The following is a 12,067-nucleotide window of genomic DNA, read 5'->3' as shown; positions in this document are numbered from 1 at the left end:
CACTGAAATATTGTGTTATTGCTAGTGCAAGGTTATGCATTGTTGAGTTCTGAGGACAATATACAAGAAGATAGTTTAGAACCGTATAGCACCACAGAGACAGACGTTTGTGTGTGATCAAATCTACACAAGAAATTATATATCTTTCTTATTTTGTTTTGATATGAAGTTTTGCCAATGGTTTGGGTCACTAGGGTCAGCCTTTAAAGTATTTGTCCTTAAACATGATGAGATTCATTTGCCATTCAATTATAGAAGTTTCATGGATTCAACACATCGAAACGTGTACCAGACTTATTGTTTAATCACGCTTCGCCCATTTTGTAGCATATTTCTCGGGAGCGTCCACAAGCAATCAGAAAAGACGTTTGGAGTAGGGGGATGGCGATTTTTAGAGTCAAACGTCAAACATTGAAATTATCTTAGACACTGCTGAGGTCTTTTTTAAACTTCATTTATTTTACAAAAAATATGAAACAAGTTTTTGCAGCTTATATTAACACTCTTTTTGGCCCTACTGTTAGCGCGCGGGGATCTAGAAATTGGAGGAAACCGGAGTACCAAGAGAAAATGCATGTTTTCGACTTTTTGGTCAAAGACATAATCTACAGGACAATACCTGAAATGGGTGACAATATATTTTAATTTTACTTGTTCTCCAGCTAGTCGGATATGAACCTAATCTGCGTATCTCTTATAAATCATCGCTACTAAATTTTAACAAGATGGCAATCCTATTTAATAAGAATCATATCGATATTACTGTAACAGTTTCTGTAATAGGTAATGTTAGGGTACCCAAAATGGAACACTTTTCATAAATATGATGTAGGACTTTTATCATGGAATACAAATTAATGATATATATTCTTAATCAAAATTCATATAGTTTTTAATGATTGGAACAACTTTGTCTGCCTACATCTTGTATTTTACTCATATTTTTAAACACAGATAAATTGTGTTCAAATGAAAATTTCAATGATTAAACGACTGTAATACATCAGAAAGTATCAAATCAGTCTGGAGATAATTTGGACAAATTTACAACATATATGTGATGGTCGATACCTTATGATCAAGTTGGTACGTATACATTGCATGATGAATGCTACATATTATCATTACAGTTTTTTATAACAATATAGTTTGCGATAATTAACTGTAAAAGGGATATCAATTGTGTTTCACTCTTATTTGAATATGGTCCCGTCATTGCAAAGATTCACGGACATTATTATGCGATGCTACAGTAGTTTGTGCAGGTTATCTCCCTTCTATCGTAGGTGACTTTTTAATTTGATGGAATTGATATGTAATCCCTTATCATGCTTGAACTGAGTACATTTTCTATCATATGTACTCTTGTATGGCGTAGAAATATGTCCTATCAGAACAGCAGTGTATATAACTAAGCTTTTATATTTCACTCCGTTGTACAACATTTATAACCCTGGTTGTTGTATAACAGTTATAACATTGGCTGTTGTACAACAATTATAACACTGGCTGTTGTACAACAATTATAACCCTGGCCGTTGTACAACAATTATAACCCTGGCCGTTGTATAACAATTATAACCCTGGCTGTTGTATAACAATTATAACCATGTCTGTTGTACAACAATTATAACCCTGGCCGTTGTACAACAATTATAACCCTGGCTGGTGTACATTATAACCCTTGCTGTTGTTCACCAATTATAGCCCTGGCTGTTGTACAACAATTATAACGCTGGCTGTTGTACAACAATTATAACCCTGGCTGTTGTACAACAATTATAACACTGGCTCTTGTACAACAATTATAACACTGGCTGTTGTTCAACAATTATAACACTGGCTGTTGTATAACAATTATAACCCTGTCTGTTGTACAACAATTATAACCCTGGCTGTTGTACAACAATTATAACCCTGGCTGTTGTACAACAATTATAACACTGGCTGTTGTATAACAATTATAACCCTTGTTGTTGTACACCAATTATAACCCTTGCTGTTGTATAATAATTATAACACTGGCAGTTGTACATTATAACCCTTGCTGTTGTACACCAATTATAACCCTGGCTGTTGTACAACAATTATAACACTGGCTGTTGTTCAACAACTATAACACTGGCTGTTGTATAACAATTAAAACCCTTGCTGTTGTACAACAATTATAACACTGGCTGTTGTACAACAATTATACCACTGCCTGTTGTAAAACAATTATAACACTGGCTGTTGTTCAATAACTATAACACTGGCTGTTGTATAACAATTAAAACCCTTGCTGTTGTACAACAATTATAACACTGGCTGTTGTATAACAATTATAACCCTGGTTGTTGTACAACAATTATAACACTGGCTGTTGTACAACAATTATAAACCTGGCTGTTGTATAACAATGAAAACCCTGGCTGTTGTACAACAATTAAAACACTGGCTGTTGTACAACAATTATAACCCTGGTTGTTGTACATTATAACCCTGGCTGTTGTACAAAAATTATAACCCTGGCGGTTGTACATTATAACCCTGGTTGATGTACATCATAACCCTGGTTGTTGTACATCATAACCCTGGCTGTTGTACAACAATTATAACACTGGCTGTTGTACAACAATTATAACCCTGGTTGTTGTACATTATAACCCTGGCTGTTGTACAACAATTATAACCCTGGCGGTTGTACATTATAACCCTGGTTGTTGTACATCATAACCCTGGTTGTTGTACATCATAACCCTGGCTGTTGTACAACAATTATAACACTGGCTGTTGTACAACAATTATAACCCTGGCTGTTGTATAACAATGAAAACCCTGGCTGTTGTACAACAATTAAAACACTGGCTGTTGTACAACAATTATAACCCTGGTTGTTGTACATTATAACCCTGGTTGTTGTACATTATAACCCTGGCTGTTGAATAACAATGAAAACCCTGGCTGGTGTACAACAATTATAACCCTGGCGGTTGTACATTATAACCCTGGCTGTTGTCCAACAATTATAACACTGGCTGTTGTACAACAATTATAACCCTGGCTGTTGTAAGGACGTAACAACCAAACAAACAGAACAATATTTTAGAGAAATCCAACTTTTAATCGACAACACAACTTTCTGAAAATATTATATTGGTAGTCGTAAGATTTGAACAGTTAAAAGTAAATCGTTGGTTGTGCGTACTATGGACATGTTATCTGATGTCATACTTATAGTGGTAGCCGAGTTCAGACGAAACTCATTTGTAATCTTTTCCCCTGTAACAGTCTTCATTCTAGTTCAGACGAAACTCATTTGTAATCTTTTCCCCTGTAACAGTCTTCATTCTAGTTCAGACGAAACTCATTTGTAATCTTTTCCCCTGTAACAGTCTTCATTCTAGTTCAGACGAAACTCATTTGTAATCTTTTCCCCTGTAACAGTCTTCATTCTAGTTCAGACGAAACTCATTTGTAATCTTTTCCCCTGTAACAGTCTTCATTCTAGTTCAGATCAACACAATACTTAGTATTGTTCAGTTTCACACCAGCAAACATTTACAACAGTTGTTGTGCTGTTTTGTTATTTGTGATTATGGATAAATGTTTTTGAAAATAATACACAGCGTTATAATGATACCGATATTAAAGTGTCACATTGGCTTAAATATAACATTCAAGCTGAAGGAAACTTTAAATGTAATGGTTAAGTAATAGACAGTACATTCGTATAGGTAAAAAGATTCATTACAATAAACTTGTATAGAAAAACCAAATGCAGTTTATACCATTAGGCAGAGCAAATATGGGCACATCCACAGTATACCGGTTATATTTAAGTCATCAGGACGGTCACGGAATTAGATTAGATGTTATCTAAGTCCGTGAGACGGTGTAGTACAGAGATCAATGGTAGTTTGTTATACCTTGAGTATTGTCGTATTGGATATTTGTCAAAAGGATGTTTAAATACTTCCTAGCTAAAATGTTTTCTTATTTACCAGCGGTACATTTTGACATCCTTTGCAAATATGAAGAATGCTAGCGAATATGTTAGGGTTGCCTCCCTTCCATAAGTTATGCGAACACATTTTAACTGATGTTTCCATAAAAATACCATTAGAAAATAATGCATTTGATTGTTTCCATTTAACAAATCTATAAATAACAACAGGAAAAGAAATGTTGAAGTTTTGTGTGACTCGCATAGTAAAGCGAGGTGCTGGAGTTATATCACAAATATCATCGCCGTTTGATATATCAGGAAAAACAAAGTTTTGGATTTGATTAGGTGCATACCTAGTGATACAATTTTCTGCAGCCTACATACAGAACAGATACAAACTATTTATTTACAAGCGTGACCTGTTTCATAGAGACATGTAAGTTTTCAAGTTTTATTTTTTACACTCACGCCACACGTTTACGTGCGTAACAAGAGGTCACATATTACAAAGTATATAATGTTGGACACAGTACACACATAATATGACACATGATACAATTTATACAGTAACAACCCATTTCAATAATTCTTTTAGCTAGACTTGTCATCGACAGCGTCACATTCACCAATAATGATCAGCTCACTACGAACAATGTATTAAATATGTATTTCCATCTACTCAGTACATCGTTTGTCCTGGTTTGAGTTAGCTACCGCTACCATTGGTCACACAAACCACTTGTTACATAACGTCTGTGTCTTAAGCGATCAGGGCGCAGTTGTTCAAAAGGTGGATAGCTTAATTAGTGACTAGCGGAAATTTAACTTTTTGTGTATTTGTAAATCAAAATCATGGAATTAGTTACAACTTTCCAGATATTAAAAATTCAGTAGAGTGAATTTACATGTACATTTGTGAGATTTTCCCCCTTGAATATTGACGAAATTATTAAAGGTTGAAACATGTCGTTAAATAGTGATTAAGCTTACCACCTTTTGAACAACTGGGCCCAGAGTGGTCTTATCTAGCCAACTTTAATGTTACTCCACGACAGCTGTTATAGTTTGTAATTTTGATAGTTGGATATATATATATAGCTCTACATGGTTCAGGAGGTTTGCTCTATACAAAGTGGACCTTTTTCTGTAGTGTCGGAAAATAGGTGTTCAATTTACTTTGTATTTCTAGTGATTGGTTTACATAACAAGGTGATTGGCTCTGCTAGTGGCTTCTTAGTTCCCGAGACAGAGTTTAAATAAAAGTGTAAGTTTCAGTATAAATGACCTATTGTATTAAGGAATCAATTACCCTTTAATGACATTTATAACGTAATAAAGGGTTTTATAGGCATATAACCCTTTTCAATGTATTATATATATATATATGTTATTCTTTAGACCATAAATACCCACGGTAAGTTCTAAATAGTCGAAATGGCGGATGTAAATACACTATTTACTTTCTTTATAAGCTTTCGGCAACGGCCAACTATATTTTAAACAGGTGCTTTCTTTCTTAGCATTTCTAGTTGTTCTACTAATGTGTCTTAGGAACGTAAGATGAGTAAATATCCTGCTGTTTTGAGAATTACTGACAGTTTTGTGATGCCCGATTTGGTGAGTTGTGTGACACAGATTTGTGACTTTGTTTTTACTTTACACCAAGTCCCTCAATTTTGGCGAATACGGCATTATTCATCAGAATGTAATATATAGTACAAATGTTTTAACTTAATACTCACCAGAGCATTATTTTATGACAGGGTTTCCAAAGATGCAGATTAATGAAGAATATTTCAGACAAGTTTGATGGTGGCGATCATATGATCTCCAGGGAAATGTATGTGATGTGAAGGTCGATACTTTGTCGCGATCATATGATCTCCAGGGAAATGTATGTGATGTGAATGTCGGTGTTTTGTCGCGATCATGTGATCTCCAGGGAAATGTATGTGTTGTGAAGGTCGGTGTTTTGTCGCGATCATATGACCTCCAGGGAAATGTATGTGATGTGAAGGTCGCTGTTTTGTCGCGATCATGTGATCTCCAGGGAAATGTATGTGATGTGAAGTTCGATACTTTGTCGCGATCATATGATCTCCAGGGAAATTTATGTGATGTGAAGGTCGATGTTTTGTCGCGATCACATGATCTCCAGGGAAATGTATGTGATGTGAATGTCGGTGTTTTGTCGCGATCATGTGATCTCCAGGGAAATGTATGTGATGTGAAGTTCGATACTTTGTCGCGATCATATGATCTCCAGGGAAATTTATGTGATGTGAAGGTCGATGTTTTGTCGCGATCATGTGATCTCCGGGGAAATGTATGTGATGTGAAGGTCGATGTTTGGTGGCGATCATATGATCTCCAGGGAAATGGATGTGATGTGAAGGTCGGTGTTTTGTCGCGATCACATGATCTCCAGGGAAATGTATGTGATGTGAATGTCGGTGTTTTGTCGCGATCATATGATCACCAGGGAAATGTATGTGATGTGAAGGTCGATGGTTTGTGGCGATCATATGATCTCCAGGGAAATATATGTGATGTAAATGTCGGTGTTTTGTCGCGATCATATGATCTCCCGGGAAATGTATGTGATGTGAAGGTCGATGTTTTGAGGCGATCATCTGATCTCCAGGGAAATGTATGTGATGTGAAGGACGATGTTTTGTCGCGATCATGTGATCTCCAGGGAAATGTATGTGTTGTGAAGGTCGGTGTTTTGTCGCGATCATATGAACTCCAGGGAAATGTATGTGATGTGAAGGTCGCTGTTTTGTCGCGATCATGTGATCTCCAGGGAAATGTATGTGATGTGAAGGACGATGTTTTGTCGCGATCATGTGATCTCCAGGGAAATGTATGTGTTGTGAAGGTCGATGTTTTGTCGCGATCATATGATCTCCAGGGAAGTGTATGTGATGTGAAGGTCGATACTTTGTCGCGATCATATGATCTCCAGGGAAATTTATGTGATGTGAAGGTCGATGTTTTGTCGCGATCACATGATCTCCAGGGAAATGTATGTGATGTGAATGTCGGTGTTTTGTCGCGATCATATGATCTCCCGGGAAATGTATGTGATGTGAAGGTCGATGTTTGGTGGCGATCATATGATCTCCAGGGAAATGGATGTGATGTGAAGGTCGATGTTTTGTGGCGACCATATGATCTCCAGGGAAATGTATGTGATGTGAAGGTCGATGTTTTGTCGCGATCATGTGATCTCCAGGGAAATGTATGTGATGTGAAGGTCGATGTTATTGATTACGCTCTTTAGTTTGCCTTTATCAATGGGAGCACGTGACATTACTTGAATGTGACATAGATTTACACGACGGGTACCTTCGATGAAGAGATGAAGAAGAAGACGCTTACCCTTCCGAAACACTTGGTTTTATTCTCTTTGTACTTTTCCAAGGGTATCTATTTTAATTTTTCTTTTGTTCATATTTTGCCCTAGTTTTGTCGATTTTGGAATTGTGGTACTGTGACACTTTGGTAATCCATTTTTTTAATCATGTTCATTATTGTGTCTAGATACATTAAACGTGTGGGGGTGTATTTTCTGCGAGCATAGGTCTATGGTTGCTGTCTACCAGCAAGTTGTTGATACATTCGTCACTGAAATAGATGACCTTGTTTGATCAGAAACCACAGGTGTCTTTATCAACGAAATCAATGTTTGTTTAATATTTATTATAAAACCTATTTTGAAGAATACGGTAATACAGGATGAGCGCGTGCATGTCACTCATAAACGATGTAATCCCAATCAGGATAGCATTTCAAGGCAGTTAAGATAGTATTTTAAATATTGTCCATCTGATCTTCGAGATATAGTTCACGTCCTACTATTTTGATTTGACAATTGTTTAAAAAACATTTTGTGTCGTGTAGTATCAAATTACCTTGCAAAAAGTGGCCTAACTGACATTGAATGTCTGAGCGTCACGGGTCTCGAGCTAGGCCTCCCTCACATAGTAATTAGCGGAGTCTTATATGGGAAAGTAAATGATGATCAGCATATCATTCTGTCACGGCAACAATAGCATATTAAGTGTCTTAATAACCCTTAATAGCTTCATTTTCGCTAGTCTCTTGTCACAAACCCGAAGCATATATAACAATATTGTTGGTTAATAAGTCTATCGTATCAATCTCGAAACACGAACCGTTCAGCATGGTTCTTTACTAATTATGCGCAAACTGAAAGTAGGCGATATATTAGATTAGTGTTAATGTAGGCCCGTCTCTCACGCAAATCCACTGTTTGCACCTGCGTATAATTAACATTTAAAGACGTTTTCCATGTTTGAATTCTCTTACACGGCTCAAAAGATATAACAATGATTTATGTATATTTAAAAGCGTGCTTTGCCATCAATACTGAACACGTATTCTCGATATAATATTTTCGCGACTGTTATAATTTTCTGGAATATCATCAAATGTATTCGTTTACATTTCATAGAAGCTATATTAGCAATGCCTTTAGTGAAACCAGAAGAGCAGATTTAATCCAAACTGATTCTTCCTCACACAAAAGAATAATGATAATTTTGTCTGTACGTGCAGGAGGCCAATTAAATATCTTACAGCGTCCTATGCCCTCATTAAATATCTTACAGCGTCCTATGTCCTCTATTTTCCATTTAGGACTCATTATGGGTACTTGTATCCTAAATATAAAACATGCATGACTCGAGTGTTCCGAATAATGTGACTGATACTGCCTAAAGGGGGAGGTGCCTGCCCACAGAATACTTCACAATGTCACATTTCCACGTTTTGCAACTTTTTAAATGTAAAAGTACACAAACCTTATAATTATATGTACAGTTTTATTCAGTAACATTTGTCCCGCTTAATAATTCTTTGTATGCTTTAATTCCCAACTGGATACACGGGTATTTATTTAATTTGCAACGAGAAATAAAGACTACTTGAAGATCCCAACCCTTCTGCTTGATGGAACGCTAGTGGCACTTTGGTCTTGCAGACTCTCGCAGACTCTCGCCGACATGATAATTTTTGTACGTCATCTTTATTATATTTCAAATACAAATATTTAATACTAAATGAGATGCGCACAATCGTTACTTTTACGAAGAGCTGCCATGAAATAAACAATGCCTCAACAATTTCTAAGACGCTGTTTAAAATGTGATAACGTTAACCTGAACGTCGGGAGTCAAACATCTGCAAAACAGGACTTCGCCACAGATCGGCGATGACGTGGTATGTAGGCGTTCTCGCGTTGTAAGCAGTTATCGAAAAATGGTAAAATAAAAAGTAGTTTAAAATATCTGTATTTCTTTATCATTGTTTTATTCATTGTCAACGCCACTGGTAGTTTGTTATAAACAGGGGCTGGCCTGCTGTAGTAGAGTCGTTTGATCTTACATTAGTCGTTTGACCTTACATTAGTCGTTTGACCTTACATTAGTCGTTTGACCTTACATTAGTCGTTTGACCTTACATTAGTCGTTTGACCTTACATTAGTCGTTTGACCTTACATTAGTCGTTTGACCTTACATTAGTCGTTTGACCTTACATTAGTCGTTTGACCTTACATTAGTCGTTTGACCTTACATTAGTCGTTTGACCTTACATTAGTCGTTTGACCTTACATTAGTCGTTTGACCTTACATTAGTCGTTTGACCTTACATTAGTCGTTTGACCTTACATTAGTCGTTTGACCTTACATTAGTCGTTTGACCTTACATTAGTCGTTTGACCTTACATTAGTCGTTTGACCTTACATTAGTCGTTTGACCTTACATTAGTCGTTTGACCTTACATTAGTCGTTTGACCTTACATTAGTCGTTTGACCTTACATTAGTCGTTTGACCTTACATTAGTCGTTTGACCTTACATTAGTCGTTTGACCTTACATTAGTCGTTTGACCTTACATTAGTCGTTTGACCTTACATTAGTCGTTTGACCTTACATTAGTCGTTTGACCTCCTGGTGTGTCTAGAATCCTTTCTCTCGTTTGACACGTGTCAGAGAAATACATACACGATTCAATTAGCGGATGCATCAATCAATTTAAAAAATGTTACCATTAAATCTATTTTATACGAATCTAATTTTGCCCCGGGGTTATTTTTTTGATGACTGTGTGGTATTTTCAGGTAAAAATAATCTACTCTCCATAAATCAGTGGACATGCTCTCGCTGCTCACGTGCACTGTATCTGTTTATGCTTGACGTGTATGAGAGATAGGAGGTTGAGTAAACATTAAATAAATGGGAGTCGGGACGGAGAGATTCACATGCACGCGCATAGGTGACAGTTCTCAGAGAAACGCGTTCCCACAAACGGACAGAGGAGCAGTGTTACATTGTCTCGTGCCGTGCACATGCATGCCCGTACATGGGGACGTCAGTGATCAGGAGATAGATCGCGTGTCACACCAGTCTAATGTAAATCGCCCATCTTTACACGGATTACCATAAATAGGCTTAATTAGCTTTGTATATGTTTTGTGGTATGATTTATATTGATGCCGTGTGTACTTAATTGTTGCTCTTAAACAAAAGATTAAACTGTTATTTTAGCCCAATTTTTTATGATTTACTGTTATCAGTTTCCTATTGTATCCAATCATATTTTTACGAATAGTTCCTAAGACGAAATATGCATTAACATTTAGTGGCTAGCTGTTCCTTAACGTTCTGTACATTACAAGGTGTAACCTATGTTTCTGAGGTCATATCGCTGCATTCAAATTCAAATTATATCTTAGATTGTTGTAGTTGAAATCTAGATTAAAATGTCAAACCGTAAGAAAACCTACGAGATAGACAATACAGAGCGTCCCCGTCCCAACCTCTCACACTCCATTACCCCTGGGATCACTCGGTGCAACCTACAATCACATGGACCGTTTCCTTTCTTTTTTATTTACGTTTTCTTACAAATGTTAATTTATCCACCCAGCTGTAAGTCGGGTCTGTCGATGTGGCTAGAATGCTACAGTAACCTAATTAGATTGACGACGATGATACAAAGACGACAGTTAAGATGAAAGCAGTGGATTCGGAGATGAAAGGTAGAGTTTAACATCAAGGCTGTCAAGATGTAATAATTCGTAAATGAAGAAAGGTGTTAGAACTGTAATATTGAAATATTCTATGTTCACTATGCTCATGAGGGGTGAGGCTGTCTCAATTTGGAGGTCATAAAGGGTTGTAAGGGCGGACACTGAAGGTCGTTAATTTGTTATTAGGTGCTGGATTGTCCAGCGCTGACCACTCGTGTGTATGGGTAGTGGACATGACTTTGGAGACGGACATCCATCATTCCTAGCAAGATTACACGAGAGTTGGACCATCACGCAGCTCAAAGGCGATGACAAGTGAACCGTACTAACTAAATATTATAAAATAAACGTACAATTGTATCGTATACCCAGCACACCCGTGGTGATTTAAGCTTTCTTTTCAAAATGTTGTGTTATATGAATGTGGGTATCTGGTAGATCACAGACATACCCTCTCACTTCGAGCTTTAGATCCAATCAAATTACCTGGATTGATGTGTAATATTTCAAAAATCATTATGCATCATGGCAATGCTTCTTTGACGTCTAAGCAACGTATATAAACACAATTCTGCCTATTCACTGGAGTTTTAGATGCAAGATCTAAAAGTTAATGAGCCGAAATATGTTTCAATTGTGTGACGAAATAATGAAACCCTCTGATAGAGCTCCCTCCTGGTCCCGTTCTAAGCTAGAGACGGTTCAGTGCTCTTCACAATCTATCTATGCAGCGCTATAGTGCGATCCTGGTAAGATTATGTATGAGAAAGGCAAATGATCCAAAATTGCATTATAATTCATAAAATAGCAAAAAAAACAACCTAATCTCATTATATTCTTTATCGTTTCCAGTCGGATATTGATATCCCAGACGGAATCATCCAGGCATAACACAGAGCATGTTTTTTCTGAGGAAAATATTGCATACATCTATAAAGCTGATATACACTGTTTTACTCCTTTATCATTCCACAGAATTTATACAAATGACTTATTGCCCTAATTCTTTCAGAGCAAAGTTTATGTCTTTTTTTAGTTTTTGGGACATTGAATTTTATTCATTATTTTGTTTCCTTT

The 12,067-nt window shown here is 36.7% G+C and overlaps 1 protein-coding gene across 1 annotated transcript; it reads left to right on the top strand.

Annotated features, from left to right (window-relative positions):
* Nucleotides 1-5,362: 5,362 nt before the first annotated feature.
* On the top strand, nt 5,363-7,214 carry LOC110454036 (fibropellin-1-like). The gene is made up of 2 exons (XM_021503360.1): nt 5,363-5,371; nt 5,763-7,214. The coding sequence occupies exons 1-2, from the start codon at nt 5,363-5,365 to the stop codon at nt 7,212-7,214; spliced, it is 1,461 nt and encodes a 486-aa protein (XP_021359035.1).
* Nucleotides 7,215-12,067: the final 4,853 nt, after the last annotated feature.

The sequence above is a fragment of the Mizuhopecten yessoensis genome, unplaced genomic scaffold (assembly GCF_002113885.1).
Source record: "Mizuhopecten yessoensis strain PY_sf001 unplaced genomic scaffold, ASM211388v2 scaffold7635, whole genome shotgun sequence".
NCBI classification, from domain to species: domain Eukaryota; kingdom Metazoa; phylum Mollusca; class Bivalvia; order Pectinida; family Pectinidae; genus Mizuhopecten; species Mizuhopecten yessoensis.
This window is presented reverse-complemented; position numbering and strand designations above follow the sequence as displayed.